The sequence below is a fragment of the Neophocaena asiaeorientalis genome, unplaced genomic scaffold (assembly GCF_003031525.2).
Source record: "Neophocaena asiaeorientalis asiaeorientalis breed wild unplaced genomic scaffold, Neophocaena_asiaeorientalis_V1.1 scaffold198, whole genome shotgun sequence".
In the NCBI taxonomy this organism is placed as follows: domain Eukaryota; kingdom Metazoa; phylum Chordata; class Mammalia; order Artiodactyla; family Phocoenidae; genus Neophocaena; species Neophocaena asiaeorientalis.
In genome coordinates this window covers 590,350-612,057 of record NW_020175221.1, presented here as the reverse complement: position 1 = coordinate 612,057, position 21,708 = coordinate 590,350, and the positions used below count along the sequence as shown (strand labels likewise).

The following is a 21,708-nucleotide window of genomic DNA, read 5'->3' as shown; positions in this document are numbered from 1 at the left end:
CATTTCCTATTCCATTTATCTGTTACTTTTTTCATGGAATTTACCAAATCTGTTACAGATTTTTATTTGTTTGCTTCCATATTAGTGGCTATTTCTCTCATTAGAATATCAGTGCCATGAGGGCGGGAACCTGGTCTGTTGTCTTTATTGCCCTATCTTGGGTTTTCAGCACAGTTAGTGACACACAGCATAGAAAGAATGACACTTTTCTTAGGGCTCTTCACTCAGTCAATGAGCACATACCAACTATGGAGCTAGATATTGGCAATCAAGAGGAAGGAAATAAGACCCTGCCTTCAAGGAGCTCTGAGTGGAGAAGAGCATGGCCTTTTATTTTCTGATGCATAGTTTGATCATTTGTACTACATATTTTATTTTTTTACCATTAGACTTTACCACATTGAATGCAGGATCTCAATCATCTTTGTATCTCTACAGAGGTTAGCATATACCATGAAAGTAAAATCATATTTTTGATAGCATTTAAAAAGTTCTAGGGAGCTTTTATAAATATGATAAATTATTATTATTTTAATATTACTATTGTTATTTTTTTGCGGTACGCGGGTCTCTCCCATTGCGGAGCACAGGCTCCAGACGCGCAGGCTCAGCGGCCATGGCCCACGGGCCTAGCTGCTCCGCGGCACGTGGGATCCTCCCGGACCAGGGCATGAACCCATGTCCCCTGCATCGGCAGGCAGACTCTCAACCACTGTGCCACCAGGGAAGCCCTAATATTACTATTATTAATTGTCCAGTAAAGTATAATCAGCACTTCTTAACTATTTGTTAATTACCAAATGAGATATTTACATAAAAGTGTGAGAAAAAGATAGTGGTGTTGGTGAAAAAGAAGAGTCTGAGTGGATGGTAGGTAAAGTGATCAAAAGAAAAATTGGATTTGAAAGCCAAATCCCACACTGCTGTAAGGATACTCTTCTGCTCATTTTCTTTCCTGGAACTTTATAATTTAGTAATAATCATTTCTTTAGATGTCTGTAGGAAGTTAAATAATGAGTCTGCTGCAATTTCAACACCTAAGAACAAGAAGTTCACAAACCATAGCATATTTGTCTACTTGAAAATTACCTCATTATTTTCCAGCTTCAGTGTGAGAAGGTCACACAAATTAATTAACAACATACGGTCAGCAACATTCATTTAATTGTGATCTTTTGGGAGAAGGAAATCATGTACCACTGTCACCGATGTGGGAAGCAGGGGAACATCACACACCTGTAATTTTATTAATTATTAATGAAGACCAATATAAATAATGCATTTCCTATTTTGTTTACTAAGCCAGTGGGACTCGGTATAGCCTGAGATAATATCGCTGCCTAAGACAAAGAAAATTCCAGCTGCTCTGAATTTCTCGGCTGGAATTTATATCCTATAAATTCCAGCCGATAGTTTGCCAAAAAGGGATCTGGCTACTACAAGTGGATTTACAAAAATGCTGTCTGTGATCTAATGCTTAATAAATACAGCTTAATGATAATAATGTGAGCTACTGAGATGAAAATACTTGTAAGGTAAGACCTGGTGCCTTATCAAATCAGGCATGTTCCCCAGACATCGTGGAGCCATGTATACTTTAGAAAGAAAATTAAAGGAAATTTATGCATGTGTGTGGTCCCATATGAATGCTCACCAAAGGGGGACTTCAGCAGAGGAAAATTTTAATAATCAAGTGGATAGGGCAACCTGTTCTGTGTATGCTAGCCAGCATCTTTCCCCAGGTACCCTTGTTATTGCCCAGTGGGCTTATGAACAGAGTGGCCATGATGGCAGGGATGGAAGTTATGCATGGGCTCAGCAACATGGATTTCCACTGACCACTGCCAACTTGGCTGTGGTCACTGCTGAATGCCCAATCTGCCAGCAGGAGACACCAACTTTGAGTTCCTGATATGGCATCATTCCCTGGGGTAATCAGTCAGCTACCTGGTTGCAGGTTGATTACATGGGACCACTTTCGTCAGGAAAGGTCAGTGCTTTGTTCTTACTGGGATAGACACTCTGCATACAGATTTGCATACAGCATTGCTTCTGATCAAGGAACTCATCTCAAAGAAAAATGAGTATGGCAATGGGGCCATGCCCATGGAATTTACTGGTCTTCCCATGTTCAATATCCTGAAGCAGCTGGCTTGATAGAGTGGTAGGATGCCATTTGAAAACTAAGTTACCATGCCAGTTAGGTGGCAGTTCCTTGCAGAGCTGAGGCAAGGTTCTCTTGAGGGCAGTATATGCTCTGAAATCAGCATACAATATATGATGCTGTTTTTTCCATAGTCAGGATCCATGGACTCAGGTATCAAGGGGTGGAATGGGAGTGGCACTACTCACCATTACCTGTAGTAACCCACTAGCAAAATTTTTGCTATCTGTTCCTGTAACTTTATGTTTTGCTGGCCTAGAGGTCTTAATTCTAGAGGGGGGAATGCTTCTACCAGGCGACACAATGTTTCCATTAAACTGGAAGTTAAGACATGTCCACTGTGAAGTCCTCATGCCTCTGACTCAACAGGCAAAAAAGGGAGTTCTTGTGCTGGCTGGAGTGATTGGTCCTGATTATCAAGGAGAACTTGGACTGCTTTTCTACAATGGAGTTAAGGAAGAGTATGTCTGGAATAAAGGAGATCCCTTAGATTGTCTCTTAGTATTACCATGCCCTGTAAATATGGTCAACTACAGCAACCCCATCCAAGTAGGACTAATGGCCTAGACCCTTCAGGAATGAATGATCACCCTGCCAGGTAATGAACCATGAATGATCACCCTGACAGGTAATGAACCATGACCAGCTGAGATGCTTGGCGAAGGCGAAGAGAATACAGAATGTCTGGTAGAAGAAGGTAGCTATAAATATCAGCTACAACCACATGACCAGTTCCAAAAATGAGGACTGTAATTGTTATGAGTATTTCCTCCGTATTTCTTATGAATACGTTTGTGTATGTGTATAATATGTTTTTCCTTTCCTATATTATTCCCTTATCATGTAAGGTAAGATATATTGACTTGATATCACTATTTAAATATTGTTGATTTTACGTCATAGTATTTAAGTTATTGGATGTCGGGAGAAGAGTAAACATCACTCAAGGACTTTACCTCTTTTTCTGGGAAAGGTATTAGTGCGTTTTTCGGTTGTATGTAGGATAGTTGTATCATGTTAGATGGAATTATGACCTTGTTATTGTTTTTATCTGGAGATTAAGTATGGTTTAAGGAGATGCATATAGTTGCCAAGTTGACAGCTGGTGGGCTGGTGGTGATAGTTAATTTTATGTGTCAACTTGACTGGGATAAGGGATGCCAGATAGCAGGTAAAACAGTGTTTCTGGTGTGTCAGTGAGGGTGCCTCCAGAAGAGATTAACATTTGAATTAGTAGACTGAGTAAAGATTGCCCTCCTCCATGTAGGTGGGCATCATCCAATCTGTTGAGAGCCTGAATAGAACAAAAAGGCAGAGGAAGGGTAGTTTCACTCTCTCTGCTTGAGCTGAGACATCCATCTTCTGCCCTCTGACATCAGCGTTCCTGATTCTTGGGCTTTTGGACTCAGACCAGGACTTACACCATCAGCCCCCTCACTCTCAGGTCTTTAGACTCAGAGTGAATTATACCATTGACTTTCTTGGGTCTCCAACTTGCCGATGGCAGATCTTCTCAGTCTTTATAATCATTTGGGCCAGTTCCTCATAATAAATCTTTTTTTACATATCTGTTATATCCTATTGGTTCTGTTTCTCTGGAGAACCCTGACTGATACAGTGTGTGTGTCTGTGTGTCTATAGAGCTAGTATTTGATATAGAAAAGAATCCACTGAGAAGCATAGAAATAAAATGTAAAGAAAGAATAAAGAGTAATTAGAGAATAAAAACTTATTACACAGTCAGATTTCATAGAATCGGAAATCTAATAAAAAGGCATTTGAATCAAAAGAACCTGAGTACAACCTAAACATTGAAAATAAGGGAAAAATGTCCTCCCCCCCTTTTGTTTTTCATTCCCTCTATACCCTTTCCTGATGATTTCACTCACTTCCAGAGCTTCAGCCCAGATGTCAGTGTATAAACGTGGACTAGAAGAGAAACTTTTAGCAAAAGTTTACCAGATAACATTCTATGAAAGACCTGAGCTCTGCACAGGCAGCTGCCTCTAGACATCTTACGTGGATTCTCTGGTTCCTCAGACTCAGCACACCCCAACCTGTACCCATCACTTCCCCTTGCAAACCTGTGCCTCAGTGCCATCACCATCCAGCCAGTCTCCCACAATAAGCCCCAGATTCACCCTTTTCCCCTCCTTTCCATTTACTCCTCATATTTGATTGTCCATTGACTCCTGTTGCTTCTACCTCAGAACTGTCGTTTGAATGCAAGCCTCTGTCCTCTGCCTCCCTTCCCCCGCCTTAGTTCAGACTCTTATCAACAGAGTCCAACAGGTCTGTGCTTCTCCTGTCCTTCTGAATCTCTCTCCATCTGCCATTACTGCTGCCAGAACAGTTCCCCAGTCTGCAGACCACTGGTGATGCTCAAACTCCTCATCATGTCACAAAGGCCCCTTACAGCCAGGTCCCAACACACCTCTCCTGTGACAACCACTCACTCTTCCCAAAGCCTAGCTCTTGGGAATTCTTAACCATTCCCCCAATATGCCAGGCTCTTCTGCACTTTCACTCCTTTGTATCTGCAACTCCCCCTGCTTGGAATTCCTCTATTCCTTCTTCCTGCATTCTCCTTGAAGCCACCTCCAAATGGGTGACAATCTTGGGTACTGGTTAAGACTAGGAGCTATGCAGACAGATAGTCTGGGTTGGAATCCTCCACCAACTTGCAGTGTGATCTCAGGCAAGTCACTTAACTTCCCTTGTCTTAGGTTCCATGTCCATAACATGGGAAGATCAATAATGATACCTAGGGCTTCCCTGATGGTGCAGTGGTTGAGAGTCCGCCTGCCGATGCAGGGGACACGGGTTCGTGCCCTGGTCCGGGAAGATCCCACATGCCGCGGAGCAGCTGGGCCCGTGAGCCATGGCCGCTGAGCCTGCGCGTCCGGAGCCTGTGCTCCGCAAGGGGAGAGGCCACAGTGGTGAGAGGCCCGCGTACTGCAAAAAAAAAATGGAAAAAAAATAATGATATCTATATCTTAAGACTGTTATGAGAGTTAAATGATAAAGTATATGTAGCAGGACTCCACATCCCTTCCTAGAACAGTAAATGTATAATAAATGTTAGATACTATGACCAAAATTTCTCAAGCCAGGGTTAGTTCTTCCCACTTCTTGGATCTCTAAAGATGAGGGCTCTGGTATCTGGAAAGTTTGCTCAGAAGGACAAGTGATGTCCTGAGTTCCGAGGAAATTACTAGGGGAGTTTTCATAGTTAGAGCAAGGAAAATCATTCTTTATTTCTTCAGAATCCTAGGCACTGGGGACACAAAGTGACCAGTTTGTTGAATAAGCCTGTTGGAACTAAAGTGCAAAATTATATTTTTCTTCCCTCTGTTTTTAAAACTTTCTCAGCCACTGGATAAGAACCCATCAAGTCCTATAGATATTCTGTTCACTCTTGAGTAATTGACATTCTCTAACCTAAGTCACAAACTCTGTCTCAATTCAGTCGAATTTCCAGTCTAAGACATGGTTAAAGCTTTAAGCTTGATTTAGTGCTATTTAGTTTCTTTGCTCCAGCTCTGCCTGCTTTAGGCTAAAAGCCTACAGTGGGAAAGTGAGTGTGGTGTTGGATAATGATAAACAAAACACAGACCTATTTTTCAAGCTGTCTTTTGTGGGGACAGACGAATGGTAGATTGGATTATAGTGTGACATATGCTGTAATAGAGGTATGCTTATGGGCGTAGCAAAGCAGAAGAAGGGTGCTGAAATCAAGCTGTGACATGAGGAAGGCTTCCTATAAGAGATGAAATGCGACCAAAGCTCAGTCTCACAGGACTGGTGGCGGTTTCCAATAGAGGAAGTAGCAGGTGCAAGGCAGGAAAAGGATCATGAACCTAAGGATCACTTGCCAAAGGGATTGCGTTTGCCATAGATCCCAAGGGAGTTACTTTTGCCAGCTGTGCTACTAAAATGTATATGACCACACAATGTAGGCGTGGAATGTGGTTTAGATATGGATTAGATTAGATATGGAAAATATTGTGGGTTGATATTTTGGGTTCTCTGATTTACTAGCTGCCTGATCTTGGGCAAGTTGTTGAACCTCTTTGAGCCCTCGTTTCTTCACCTAAAATGGAGAGATTGTTACTCACCTCAAAGTGTATAATTTTAAATGAGGAACTACATATGCAGAGTTCTTTGTACTATCCTATTGGTTCTGTTTCTCTGGAGAACCTTGACTAATCCAGTGTATGTTTCTGTGTGTACATGTCTGTGTGTCTATGGAGTTAGTACTTACTTAGTTTGGGCTTAATAATTGTTAGTTCATTTACTGAGACTATCTCCACTCCCTGCTTTTAATTTATATTGAGGACAGATTGGAGGAGCAGAAATTATATGGCAAACTCAAGAATAGCATTTCTAGATATTGAGACAGCATGGACCTGAATTAGCAAATTGGTAGTGGGATGGGAGAAAAACCACATATAGTTGGAAACAGTGCCCTAAAAGAAATAGACTAGCTATGTCTGTTGTCATTTTTAATTTTCAATTACATTTTTATTTGCCCACTCACTGATTATGTTTGTTTGTCTGGCTTCAGGATCCATCATCTTTATGGTATTTGAATGTAGCTTTGTACACAATTTGAGATCCTCAAAGAGAAGTTATTTCTATCAAAAAATGATTTGCACATTAAAATAAGCTGCCACCTGGGAGATTATAACCTAGAGGCATCATTATTTTATTAGCTGAGCCCTAAATTGTTGGGGTAAGATTAGCTCAGATGAAGAGGTGGCATATGATTCTTAATTGCTTTTGATTTCTAACACAGCTTATTTTGGTTTAACTAAAATACATGTCCATTTATTTGAAGTATTCTGCCTAGAAAGGTGGGGCTGTGAAGTCAATGCAAATAGAGAAGAATCATCAAAAGAAATATGGTGGAAATGGCACCAGAGGAATCAGAAAACCTGGGTTTGTTTCTGGCTCTGTCACTGACTAGTTGGGTAACTGGAAAGGTTGCTTGTAGGATAAATAAATATGATAAGATGAATATGGGGCCTGAATGGTGAAGTAACTGATAATGTATTTCCTTTTGTATCCCCCCCTTATCTCTTTCTTTACTTCATTATCTTTTACCTGTTCAAACCACTAAGGCTCAACTGTTACCAGAGGTTCACCTGGATATGAAAGAATTTTGTAAGAGTGAGGGTGATATGCCAACATGAGTGTGTCGATATGATTATATTACTGGTTCTTTCTTTTTGTGACCTTCTTTCTGTTGTTAATGCCAAACCAGAATTTCTTTTAGTGACTTTGATCTAGAAACTATTATTATTCTTAGTGAAAAGTCTTTCACATAATTCATATCATTTAAAAAATCATGAATATTTACCCATATTATTCATATTTACTAATAACACTTCCAATGCTTTTGATGACAGAGTAGCTTAAAGCAGGTCAATATTTCAGGCTAATTATTTGTGTGTTACCTGTTGCTGAATTTCTTCAGCAAATAGTACCATTCTTGGTTTGTGACTTAGATGACAGTAGAGAGTCAATCACTAATGTGAATTGAATGTGAAAATCAGGACTTGTTTGTTTCCTGGTTGATTGCTTTAATTCTGATTTGATTTCTTCACACCAAAGGAAGTGAACATGTAGTAATCCAGGTGGAAATTTAATATCCTGTCTATGCAGTACAAAATTGGAGTGGGAAACTGAAGCTTTTTGCAAAACATTCTATATCAATATCATGCCAAAAATGTTTTTTATTGAATGTCTAGAAATATGGTCCCGTTGTAAGATTTAGTACACAAAGAGTTGTCCCAACCCAAATCTGTGCTTTCAAAAAACATATTTTCATGCTATGAGCTTAAGAGAAAGAAGAGGGAGGCTTTCTAGCTAACAGTAGTAGCTGAGGTACTGTGGCATTTTAAACAAACTTGAATGGCCCAGTTGCTCAATAAATCCTCTTCGTTTACTTTCACCAAATGCACAGGAGGTTGGGACATGACACTGAGTTAATTATGGGTGCAGGACTTTCCAAAATAACACTGGGTTGAAGACAGGTTGACATTTTCAGTAATGCCATGGGTCAGAAAAGTAAGCTAATTTGGGCTCACGTAAATCTGGAAAGCAGCTTTATGTTTTACCCAGTAGAAGGAAAGAAACAATCCTTAGAGTCCATTGCAACACTGCCTTGGAAGGGTCCTAAAGGCCATCTCGTTTAAACTGCAACACTTGTGATCAGGTTGGTTGGATCTAGAACGTCACAGAGTGCTTGACCTTCAGGGCCTGGGCTGGTCACAGAGCTGAAGAACCATTTTGACTCAACCAGTCCCAGAGTGCCTGATGAATCTGCTCAGTGGCCAATTCCCTATCTTCAAGGTGCACATGTGAATACTCACCTGTGTGCATGCCCCCAAGTGAACACACACACACACGCACACACACCATGGTGTGCACAGGAAAGGCTTGAGAATAAGACCAAGAAAGCTTGTGTTTTTTATCCCTTTTCTGCTACTTAATAGCTATGTGGTCTAGAGCAAATCACCTCAGCAAATCATGCTGGATAACTGCCTTTTGCCTCTCTGGATGTCCTATCTACCCTTCTCTAACCTGCTCTCTGTCCCAGGGGGCTGACTTTTAGGGACTATATCAGAAGGCTTCCTAGTCTTCTGGTTTCCTGTTGGGTTTGGTAAATGCTGAGCCCCAGCAGGAGGCTGGAGGGAGGGATAACAGTGAGCTTGGATGTTTTTCTGTGAGCTCACCTTGGGCTGACTTTGTCCCTCAACCAAAGGTCATAACTGCCCTTGGGCATATTATCCTTGTGTGACCCTCCCTGCTGTCCCCCTTTATCCCTCACCCACATAGTCCCTACCTACCTTACAAGCTGAGGATTTTCCCTTGATAAACAGTCTCTTTACTAAACTCTCTTTGAATTATGTTAATTTGGTTGTACCAACTGTTTCCTGCTGGCACCCTGACATGTTTTGTTTTGTTTTGTTTTGGTATGCGGGCCTCTCACTGTTGTGGCCTCTCCCGTTGCGGAGCACAGGCTCCGGACGCGCAGGCTCAGCAGCCATGGCTCACGGGCCCAGCTGCTGCGCGGCATGTGGGATCTTCCCGGACTGGGGCACGAACCCGTGTCCCCTGCATCGTCAGGTGTACTCTCAACCACTGCGCCACCAGGGAAGCCCCCTGACATGTATATTCAATGGACTATTATGAGAAGATCTCTTAGTTTATGTCACTGTTCATCAAAGAAGGGGCCATGGTGGGTCAGTGATGACTGCCGTGAGCTCAGCTAGAGGGAGGTGAGCATAGATGTCCAGAATTAGCTCTTTCACAAGTCTCCTCTGGTTCTAAATGTTCTATGACTCAATGTGTAAGAAACTGAAGGAAGCCTATTACATTTTGGACTTTTATATTTCTATGGGGATTCTGGACTGGGATGATTAGACAAATGTAGTTTAAAGGAAGTTACAAGCAAGGTGTGCCTATGAAAACCAGAGATGAATCCATATACACAGTCTTCCTATAAATAGTGCCTTTCAACTATTGTTCATTATTTTCAGTGTTGGATTATTTTTCACCAAGTATTGCTTTTTTGTTAAGTTTTAATTCTAGGTCAGTGTTTTCTTATATGTAGCAATATACAGATTATAAAAAATATACAATAGTTAGACAAGCCTCATTTGGCAATATGGCAAAAGTATTTACTACCAATTAGTAGTATTAAAAACCATCCCTAGGGCTCTGGGTGTATTCTCTGGATTGCAATTCTTTTTACTTTCCCATCTACCTCTCAAGTTAAAACAGAAACTGCTTATACTCATGAAATTTGCCTGGTAGTAATACCCTTGGGCTTTCTTGTAAATTTTCCAAGAGTGTATATATGGTCAGAAAAGCCAAATGTGCCTATTTCAGCCCTCACTGTGGTAAGACTCATGAGATGATTTGAGGTCACCTTTCTCCTGGTAAGGATTTTATCCAGTTTCATTTTCAAAAAGATTCAACGACCAAAACTGCTTACGATCCACAGCGTGAGTAAAAACTTTAAAGGAATTTTTCTGTTAGAAAAAGTTACTAGAGCATTCCTGTCAAGCTGTCTATCTTTGTGGGATTTGATCATTTGAACATTCAGTAGTTGATAGAATTTGACAGCTGCTGCAGCTGTCTTTTTTTTTTTTTTTTAAATATACTCCTTTAAGGGCCTTATATCATGGTTCTCCTCTCAAAACAGTGACCCAGAGCACTTTCCACTTTTGCCCACAGAAGCTAAACCTACTAGTTACTGGGAAAGAATATATTACTTGGCTATAGGATGCTAATAATAAAGATAATTCTTCTTATCTTTGTTTTCCAAATTCCTTTCACACATGCTTGGTTATGTTATATTTGGGATAATGTAATGAGGTTCTTAGGGAAAGTGCTTTATTTTTAGTTTACAGATGAGAAATCTGAGGCAGAGAACTGTTATTATCAGGCAGCACTAGAACCCTAGATTATTAGTTCATAATAGGTTTTAATTTTCATTTTCATGAGTTATTCATATTCAACATATGCCACATAATTTAACCATAGGAGAGCATTCCCCATTCATATTTAGGCTCGTAAAAATGGTCTAGTAGTTGAAGATAATACTCTCCACTTTCAAGATACCCAATATTTTTAATGCTATTTTTTCATCTATATATTCCAACTTGAAGCACCAGTGTGATTTGGTGCTTTGAGACAAGGCACAGACCATCAAATAGGCTTGGGATTTTGTATCCCTCACTAATCCCCTCCCAGCCCCTTTCTGCTTATTTCTTTACCCTGAAGCAAAGGCTGAGATTCTTCTCCACATGAGCCCTGTATTTGGATTTTAGAGCATATGGGTCATAGCACCACAGTAAAAGGAAAATAAAGATTTATACAGATGACTTTGGCAATTCCAACCCTCTTTGTTCCAAAGAACAAAAATTCCTTTGGCATGTTGTGTCAGAGGACTTGCTTGCACTACCTTCATATCCTTTGCAGGAAATGTATATAATTGAGAAGATCTCATCTGGAAAATCTAGAGTAATTATACTAATGAGCTGGACCTGCTGATCCCAGAGATCCTTTCAGCTTTAACAGCCTGGAATTTCAAGTATTAACAAAGAATTTGATCTCCAAATGATTGAGCTATTGTGTGTTAGGCAGAGAGCAAAGGGGTATGAGGAAAGCAGGGTTTCAATGTCCATGTGACCTAAGAAATGAGGATTGAGAGAGATCAATCCCAGCATGAAGGAGCCATGATGAAAAATATTATAGAAGCAAACTTAGAGAAATCACAGATAGTCATAAAGTTGAAGTTTGACTGGGAATGGATATAATTACATGGACTTGGAACAGAGGAATTGGGAACCAAAATGTCAGCATAGTGCTGCATTCTGGAATCCAAGCATGTGGGTTCAAATCTCAGCTCTGTCCTCAACTGTACATCTGTCCATATATGATTCAGTACCGAACAGCACACACACCTTAGAGCAGTGATTTCCAACCTTATTTGGATATGAGAGCACTAGATTCATCTGGGAGTTTTGAAAAAATACAGGTGGCTGGGCCCACTTTTGGAACAGTTCAGTCAGAATCAGGGACTCGTTGGGGACTGGGGTGGTGGGGGAGATAGGCTTGAGAGCCTGTTTTGAAAGCCACAGGTTTATAGCCATGATTCTCACATTTTTGTGTGTCAAAATCAACTGGGGTGTTTGTTAAAATAGATTGCTGGGCTCTACGCTCATTGAAAGTGTTCCTGGTGAATTTGAGGTTCTTTCTTTGTCACGAAAGGATTCGGAGATGCAGTGATAGGTAAGAATTGGATTTATTTAGAAAGAAACACACTCCATAGACAGTGTGGGCCATCTTGGAAGGCAAGAGGCTTCAAAATATGGTTAATTTTTATGGGCTGGGTAATTTCATAGGCTAATGAGTGGGAGGATTATTCCAGTTATTTTGGGGAAGGGGTGGGGATTTCCAGAAATTGGGCCACCTTCCACTTTCTGGCCTTTTATGGTTAGCCTCAGAACTTTCATGGCATTGGTGGGTGTGTCACTTAACATGCTAATGTGTCACAATGAGCTTATAATGAGGCTCAAGGTCTAGTGGAAGTCGAATCTTCTGCCATCTTGGACCCAGTTGGTTCTCACTAATTTTTGTTATGTACTATGGCTATGTCATTCTTTTAGAGGTTGTGCCCTGCCCCCTTTCCTCCTGTTTCAAAAGTGAACATCATCAGGTCAAATAGTTTGTCCACAGATCAGAGTGTTGCAGGAAGGGACATCTCTTCCAGGGCTCGAGAGTGGTCTCTTAGAGTGTTAGAGTGGGTCTAGCACTCAGAAATGAATTGTCCAAGGAGACACATGTGCTGACAGAGACTTTATTGGGAAGGGCTGCCTGGGCAGAGAGTAGTAGGGTAAGGGAACCCAGGAGGACTGCTCTGCCATGTGACTCGCAGTCTCAGCTTTATGGTGATGGGGTTAGTTTCCTGGTTGTCTCTGGCCAGTCATTCTGACTCAGGGTCCTTCCTGGTGGCACATGCATCACTCAGCCAAGATGGATTCCAGCGAGAATTCTGGGAGGTTGGTAGGCATATGGACTGGCATCTCTTCTCTCCTTTTGACCTTTCCCAAATTCTTCTGGTTGGTGGTAGCTTGTTAGTTCCAAGTTCCTTACCAGGACCTCCTGTTTTAAGATAACTCATGCCTGGCCAGGGTGGTTTCAGTCACTGGTTCCCCTAACAAGAGTATTCAAATCTATGACTATCCTATTGATAGTTTAGATTTAATAGTTTAGATTTAATATAAAAATAAAAAAATAAAATAAACATCTATTGATTTTATTAAATATAAACAATGACACAAGAGGAGCATGAAAAGAAGATGAAGCAGAATAATTCTATGTAAGATGAAAGACAAGTTGAACTCTAGCACATACATGGAATTGAACAGAATTCAATTGTTAGGAATTTTGTGGTTAAGGTCCCACACATTTTCTTTCCCCTCATAAGTCGAATTTGTAGATTGACTCCTCCTGACACCACAGGTCACCTTTTAAATGTTGACTTCAGTTGATTTTCTCAGGTGAGAAATGAATTTTATTAAATATTCTAAGAATATCTCATGTACTAGAAAGAAAAATATGATTGCTATCAGGTGATAAACATTACCATGAAAAGAGACCAGTGTAGATATGAAAAATCTAGTCCTAAAGCATACAGAGTACAGTCTGAACAATGTTGTAATGGCAGAATAAATAGAATTCCTGCTTGTTTGCTCGTACTGATGTCTTCTCAGAGGATCTGGAAAGCTTTGTGTGTGGTGTGGTTTTTTTTTTTTTGGTTCTCTCATTTAATGAGGTGGAGTATTCTCTACTCTAGAGCCTTGTCACACACGATGTGGTCCACAGATCTGGAAATGTGTTAGAAAAACAGGATATCAGGTTTCTCCATAGACATATAACATCAGAATTTACATTTTCACAAAATTCCTAGGTGACTTATGTGCCTTTTTAAGTTTCAGAAGCTATGCTACAACATTCCAACATTGTAAATCAGGGGTTGTGGGGAAACAGATCATGGTCTAACAGAGAGCATGAAGATACTGCTCCAGTTAAGGTATGCGTTGGGTGCAAACAGATAGGCAGAGAAAAAAAAAATGTTAAAGAAGAAAAACCATAGTTCATTGTCCTCCATCTGCCTTGCCCACATAGTGTAGAAATTTGGGCCTATATTGGTGAGAAAAGTTTCAGAGGATGGTGAGACACTTTCATGGCATTAGCTGAGGCCACTGGCTATCTTGGTTCTTGTTGCTTTATCTTTCTAAGGTGAACCAAGTCCTGACAGAAAAACAGGGGAGTGAATACAAATGATAAAAGCAATCCCATTGTAACTGGTTTTTGAAAGTTTATCCTAATGGATACAAACACGCAAGGGTCTAATTTCTTCTCAGCCAGTGCCTTTGACATTATTCTGTTGAATCTGGCTTTCCTAGATCTTAATAACATCTTTGTCAGATCTTATAGCTTCCAAATAAATTTCAGTTATTAAGTCTAGTCCAGTCCAATATAAAACTTCAATCACTCCTACCCCTTCTTCCTAAGCTCAGGGTTCATCAGTGGCCTGAGGGGGTATGCAGCACGGTGGGGAAGGAGGCCCTCACTATTAAAGTCCACTTCCCTCCCCTTTTCCTCCTCTGGTGTGTTGGGCTAGGGAGGAAGGAGATGGCATGAGAGGGAGAAGATAGAAATAGATGTATGGACACATGTGTAAGCTTTTTAGGTGGACTGTGGGAGGGACTCCCACTTCATAATTACTCTCATGGAAGACCCATCTCCAGCTCAAACTTTTCCCTTGGCCTCCAGATTCCTTCACCATTAGTATATCACATGGCCATAAGCTCCTGGCTGCTTCCTGAAGCAACAGAGAGCCCTCCTATTTAGGGTGTGAGCTCATAACTCAAGCCTTGCTACTACGTCCCAGTGTTCTCTTGACATATGAGAGACTCATACATCACTCATACATCACACATCACTCACATACTCAAACATCACCAGACACCACATGGCTTCTGTTCCCTTCCTTCACTTTTGTCATCTGTGTTCAACTTTCTTGTCTGTTCAGATTAGCAGTAACACTAGGAATGAGATGCTCGTCTCTTTTTCCTGTAGACACCCCCAAATCCTACAAGTGGTCCTTTTGGTGGAGCCCTCACTGGACTTTGGTGGATGAGCACTCACCTTCCTTCCTCCTTCCATGAGGAAAAGCTTCAGTACCCTGATTAGACCTTAGAATCAGTCATGTGTGAGTCTGTGGATCCTCAACCCCTTCTTCCCTTTCTCCCTCTCTACTTTTCTGTTTCTGTCTCAGGGGAGAGTCCTGAGGGATATTTTGGAGCAACAGAGAGAATATACTCACCTTTTACAAGAACTTGGAGGGGCTGTCCTGCTCCCCAGTTGCTTGTACGTTTATTTAGGAAGTGTGTTACTAGACAATTCTGTGTCCTCAGCCGTGAGGCCTCACTGCCAATTCCAGAATAGTAGGAAAGGTTCTACTCAGCAGCCCTTTACGTTATAATATACAATATCTATTGATGATTTCCTTTGTACTGATTGTATTAAGCATTTTATGTATTCTATTTCACTTAATCCATATGACAATACCATATGATAGTTCTATTGTTATTCTATTTTAAACAGTTAAACTCTGTAATGGACTTATATCTGGTTGCACAAAAATATTTTAAAAAGCCTTCCCATTTTGTAATAATTCCATTGAATTATGTCTTACTATCCTAGTGAGGAAACTAACACATGAAAACTTTGTTTTTGGAGAAGAATAAGTGATTTAGATTCTACCCATCAGATATACCTGCAAGAGACTTCATACAGAATTGAGTCACATGGAGGGAAGAGGCATGGTGCTGAGTTTCCATTTTGCAGCAGGTACTGAGACAGAGAAAGTGTCTTAATCCGTTTGGGCTGCTGTAACAAAATACCACAGGCTGCGTAGCTTATAAACAACAGAAATTTATTTCTTCCAGTTTTGGAGCCTGGAAGTCCAAGATCAGGATGCCAGCATGGTCAGGTGAAGGCCCTCTTCTGGGTTGCAGACTTCTCATTGTATCCTCACATGGCAGAGAAAGGGCAAGGGATCTCTCTGTAACCTCTTTTGTAAGGGCGCTAATCCCATTCATGAGGGCCCTGCCATCATGACCTAAACGCCTCCCAAAGGCCCCAAATCCTAATACCATCACTTTAGGGATTAGGATTTCAACATACAAATTTTGTGGGGGGACACACACATTTAGACAATTGCACTGAGGAAGGCTCTATTACTGACAGTGATGGTAGCAGCCCCCTGACTTAGGCACTTTCTGATGATGGCAGAGGCAGCAGTTTCCTTCTTGGTAGGTTGGCTCTGAGATGTAGCTCTGGGTGTCCTCCCCAGAAGCTTACCTTGGATTCTGACTCTTCAGCCTTACAAAGATTCTGCGGGCTCTCTCTGTCTTTCTCTCTGCTTAAACCAGTAACACAGGGTTTGTTGGCTACAGCAAAGCACCCTGGCCAGGACAACAACATTACCAATATTGCTTCTATTCTTCATATTTGAAGAGGGAAAAACTGTAGACATTAATCTGTTTTATAAAGACAATCCTTAGAAAAATCTGAAAGTCAGGACTATTAATGGTTACAATATTTCTCCACCACTAATAGATATAGCTTTACTCTAACAGTGTTCTATTGAAACTAAGATGCTTATGAGGAAAATGTTTTAGATAACATGAAGACTCACTCTGGGTTCAAAATATTGTATTGAAGATTTTGCTTTTGCATTGATTTGCTGCATATAATTCAGCAAATTTGTTTCGCTGAAGCATAGGATCATGGGGTGAAAAATCAGAAGACCTGTTTGAGTTCCGGCACTGCCCTTTATTAGTTATGTGGTCTTAGGCAAGTTTATTAACTGCTTTGAGACTCAGTTTCCTCATTATAAAATTGAAATAATCATACAGTAGTATTTTCCATCTATTCAAGTTTTCTGGAAGATCAGATAAAAATGTTCCGTGGGCAATGAAAAGCTAAAATAAATAAAATAATAATTATTATAGCTATGGTCTTCTGAATCATCTCTGTGAGTAGAAAATGGTAGAAAATAAATGCCAGATCCATTTATAATTTATTATAATTTAATTTATTATAATCTGGCTTTTCTCTAAAAAGCCGGATTACTAGGAGAAAAAAGGAAAGACATTTTTAGGAAGGCATAGAGAACATATATATTTCTTTGCATGCAAACGTCTTTTTTCTCAAATTATGTAAGGCCTCTGATCAGAATATAGCAATTCAGGATCCCAGGAGAGTCAAATACATTTCATCTACAGTTCTGGAAAGGCTGGCCAATTTTTTGAATGCTTTATTACCCATGAAAACTTCTTATTCCCCAAATATTATTTGTTCAATTAAATAGAAGAATAGAAGAATAAATAGAAGAGTAAATAGAAGAATAGTAGAAGTTGCCTAGAGGTTCTTAGGTCTCTGGAAAGTTGCTGGGTAGTTGCTAAGTCAAGTCTGTCTTTTGAAGATGGAACACTGGGACCCTGGCACTTGTGTTGTCTAGTGAAAAAGGTCAAGGTCATTTCCATAAGGACTGCCCTTCTCCTGCTCTCTTCCCCACCCCCACCCCTCTTCCTCAAAGGTTAGAGTAGGTCTAATGTGTAAAAGAACCATGAATTCCTCTTGGGTGTACTGCATTCCCCCCTTCCCATCTGTGCTTCAGGATTACATCATTTTCCTGAGTGTAGAAATCAAAAGGAACATTTTTCATAATTTGCAAGGGTGGCTATGGTAGGTCAAGTTTGCTATAATAACTTTTCAGTTGTGTTCTATCTTCATTTTTACAATCATCATATGCATAGGATAGCTGGTGATAACTATATTCACTGGCACATGAGACCACTCCCTGTGAGAAAAGCATTTGTAATGGGAGAATAGGCTGCACTTGCCATGCAACTGCTCTCAGCAGAGAGGATCAGATATCAGGAGCACAGGTGGAGAGATGCCAGAAGCCTGAAATCTTCAGTATAATAACTTATTTCACAATACAGTGGTCCCTCCTTTACTGTGGTTTCACTTTCCATGGTTTCAGTTACCCATAGTCAACCATGGTCTAAAATATTAAATGGAAGATTCCAGAAATAAAACATAGATAAGTTATAAAAATTGGGTAGTGTTCTGAGTAGCGTGATGAAATCTGGCACCATCCTGCTCCATCCTGCCTTAGTCTTTTGGTAGCCTTCTGGGTTATCAGATCGACTGTAGTGGTATCACAGTGCTTGTATTCAAGTAACCCTTATTTTACTTAAAACTGGCCCCAAAGTACAAGAGTAGTGAGGCTGGCAATGCAGATATTCTCTTACTGTGCCTAATTTATGAATTAAACTTTATCATAGCTATTTATTAGAGGAAAAACACATAGTACATATAGGGTTTGGTACTATCTGTTGTTTCAGACATCCACTGGGGGTCTTCGAACATATTCTCCTGAGGATAAGAGAGGACAACTGTAAACTGACTGTGATTAGGTTCCCTGAGACTACTGGAGAAAGGGCGGAAAAGTCTATACAACTGATAGGATGCCTAAGCATGATGACCCACACAAATATTGGAGTACAGTCAGAGCTTTGAGGAAGGAAAGCTGGAAATTTGGAGAAAGCTTTGGACTTGGAAATGGGACGCAGAAAAAGTTTATTAAGATTTCTGGGGGCAAAGGAGCTTGGTGGAAATGTGCATTCTATTTATTAGAAACCCTTCCCATAACTAATACTTGAATTGTGCTTTAGAGCATACAAAGAGCTCTTATATACATCAGTTCTCTTTTCATCCTCCCAATCTGTGAAGAAACTATTTTGTTCCCATATTTCTTACAAGGAAACTGAGGCTAAACTTTCTTGCTTAATTTGCTTAAGCTCACACAGCAAGTGAGTGGTGGAGATAGATCATGTGACCTCAGCTGGAGCCCATTCTTTATTACCCCAGCTATCTTGCTGATTACATTGAGGATAATGGTGATGACTTTAATTTTTATTAAATTTTTTTTTTAAACATTACAGGGATTCTTTCTTCAGGCTAAGAAACTGAGGCTTGTAATGTCAGTTTTGAATTCTGCTTTATAGTTCCAAGGTGAAAAGCTTAGATCCTTTACTCTTTTTCAGATTTCTTGACTAAACAATGATGTTATTTGAAGTTTTCTGGTATTTGTCAAATTATTTAGGTCAACACATGGAAACAGCTTCAAGTTTAAAATGACTCTTGTAATCCCTTTCCTGTTTCTCTCCCAAGAATGATTTCCTCTTTCACGATTGGTTGGCCTGTATGTTACTGTAAAAATCAGTTTGTGGAAGGCTAGTTATTTAAAAAAAGTTGATTTTTTTTTACTATAATAGAAAAATGCTATTTTCAGAAGCATGAATTTAATTGTCTTAGATTACTAGAGTCCCAAAGAACCAACTGTGATAGATATAGCTACTACTGTCAAGTAAGTGATGCTATAAAGGAAAATAAAATTTTGGTAGAAAGATTAAACAATTACAGAAAGAGAAGAATGGGATTTTGTTGCCTAAAGACAATGATATAAACTGAGAAAGAATCCTAGTTGGCCACCCCCTTGTCAGGAAAGGACATCTGTCTTTGAACATACACATAAATCATGAAAGTACAACTCCCCCAGGGAGGGGTAAAATTTTAAGCCTTAGCAGGATTTTAAGTCATAAGGTACATAAACTCAACAGTCATTTGTAAGAAAAGGTTTTAACAGGGTTAGAATTAAGGGGGAAAAGCAGGACATGTGACTCTGGACACTTAAAGAGACAGGGTAATAACATTCCTAGGGTGATAACAGGACTTTGGGAGGGGCCTAGTTCCTGATCTTTCTGAAGACAGTCCAATAATAATCCTGCTCACTTTCTTATCTAACAAAGACAGGCTTAATATCCTGCAAACAAATTAAGAGATAAAAATATATAACCTTTTATATTACTTGGGTTTCTGATACAGACAGTGTGTCCAGACAGGATGTTTAGCCTAGTTGATTAAAAGCACTGAGCTAATAAGACCCCTAAAAATTATCTGTTCACAGTAAGCTTTGTGTCCTGGAAGAACAGTGCCTGCCTATGCCCAACTGTGCAGTAGACAGAGTTCATCTCAAGTGTCTCTTACTCCCACCTGCCTCCTCTGTCCCTGTTCCCAGAACTGTCCCACACTTTCCATTTCCCTAGTGCTCACTCACATCCTCTGGCTCAGGGAGACTTCACACCTGGGTCTGCTTCTGGCTGTGTCTCTACTGCAGCCCTTTCCTTTCTGCCTAGCTTCTATTTAAACTTACATGTCCTTGCTCTCCTGACCCCACGGCCACGTTTTCTGTTAGATGAGAGTATCTGATAACCCGTGCTCTCCCAAACCCACTTCTAGTGTTCCTCCAGATATCAGTAGATACAACTCAGGGGGATAGAAAAAGAGTTACTTGGCAAAATAAGTTTGTAAAATTCTGCATTCTATACCACCATCTTAAAGATTCACAATTCTCATTAGCATATTAAGGCTTGGTGAAGTCTTTCAGAAATAAATTTTTGTGATGAATTCAGTATGGAAGAGACTATTATAACAATAAAAACGAAGGTGTAAATTTTTATCCTTCCCAGATATTATTATTTATTCTAACACAAGTCTATAGAAAAAAAAATGCCTTGACTTTGAGGAATGACCCTGAGTTTTGGAGTTTCAGACACAACAGTGTGTATTGATGGGTGGTATTTGGCACAATTCAAATTATTTCTGATTACTTTCTCCTCTGCTAAACTAAGCCACAGTCTTAGGGTAATTTGATTACTTCCTCTCCAATCAGAAAAAACGGGTAGAGTTTGGGTAAGCTTAAGGCTCTTGTTTTAGCAATTTCTATGTCCATTATTTCCAGATACTCTTTTTTTTTTTTTAATTTCAAAAGATATTCTTTTGAGAAGTGAAATGTTCTTCTTTTCCCATCAGTCCACTAATATCAGGTCACTCAACATTTAAAATACGGGTGAGAGGGAGGGGATATGGGGATGTATGTATACATACAGCTGATTCACTTTGTTATACAGCAGAAACTAACACAACATTGTAAAGCAATTATACTCCAATAAAGATGTTAAAAAAATAAAATAAAATATGGGTGATGTTGGATTCTTCTTCTTTTCTTTTTTTGTTTGTTTGTTATAGCCATCTCAGGTCAGGAGGAGAGCTCTCTGATAATGTGATCAGATGACTAAATTGCAATCCTCTCCCATTCCATCCTCTGCTAATGAAAATATTTTTACTTACCTGGGAACTGGGGTATTTTGGAAATTATATTTTAAAGTGATTATATTAAGAAGATGCCTTTTGGAAAGCCTCAAAATGAGGTCACAGACCTTAAAGAAATGTTTACTGCCTTAGGAATTTAGGCTGTCAAATGGAATCTGGAGAAAAATGCTGTCAATTTAGTTTCCTTCCTCCCTTCCTTCCCTCTGTGTGACCAGAGCACAAGATCTCTCTTTCTGTCTCATTCTCTCTCTGGATGCCAGCTCTTGTTTCCCATAATATAGACATTCATTAGTTCTCTGGCCTAATAAAATTTTTTAAAACTTCTAATATTTTAAATCAAAGCTTTTCATCTGTGACTATGGTGGTTAAGTTTCTAACTTTGCTGGAAAATCTCCTATTTCCACCAGTTCAATCTATCAAATAGTTGCAATGGGTATGATTGGAAGCTTTTCTCTGCTAACATCTTCCCCTTCCCTTACTTTTTGTTAAGTGTGAGTAGAGATGAGCCATTCTGTAAATCCAATATAATGATGTCTGAAATACAGGATTTGGGAAGTTCCACAGAAATCATTTGGACAGTTTTATCAGACATACTTATTCAGTCATGTACTGCAAGATTCTACTGATGACTATGGTAAATTCTAGAGCAGAAACCTGTTTTTGAAATACCGAGCTCCTTAACATGCCACGTATGTGTACCTTTTAAAAAT

The 21,708-nt window shown here is 39.9% G+C and overlaps 1 protein-coding gene and 1 pseudogene across 1 annotated transcript; both read left to right on the top strand.

Moving 5' to 3' along the window:
• The first annotated feature begins 1,564 nt into the window (after nt 1-1,564).
• On the top strand, nt 1,565-2,917 carry LOC112413415 (uncharacterized). The gene is given in 8 exon segments (XM_083287576.1): nt 1,565-1,982; nt 1,985-2,020; nt 2,023-2,163; nt 2,166-2,260; nt 2,262-2,331; nt 2,334-2,681; nt 2,684-2,752; nt 2,790-2,917. Coding segments are annotated over 8 exon segments (1,305 nt in total).
• Nucleotides 2,918-3,241: 324 nt separating this feature from the next.
• Nucleotides 3,242-21,708, top strand: part of LOC112413414 (40S ribosomal protein S12 pseudogene) — an 84,522-nt pseudogene continuing 66,055 nt past the window's right edge.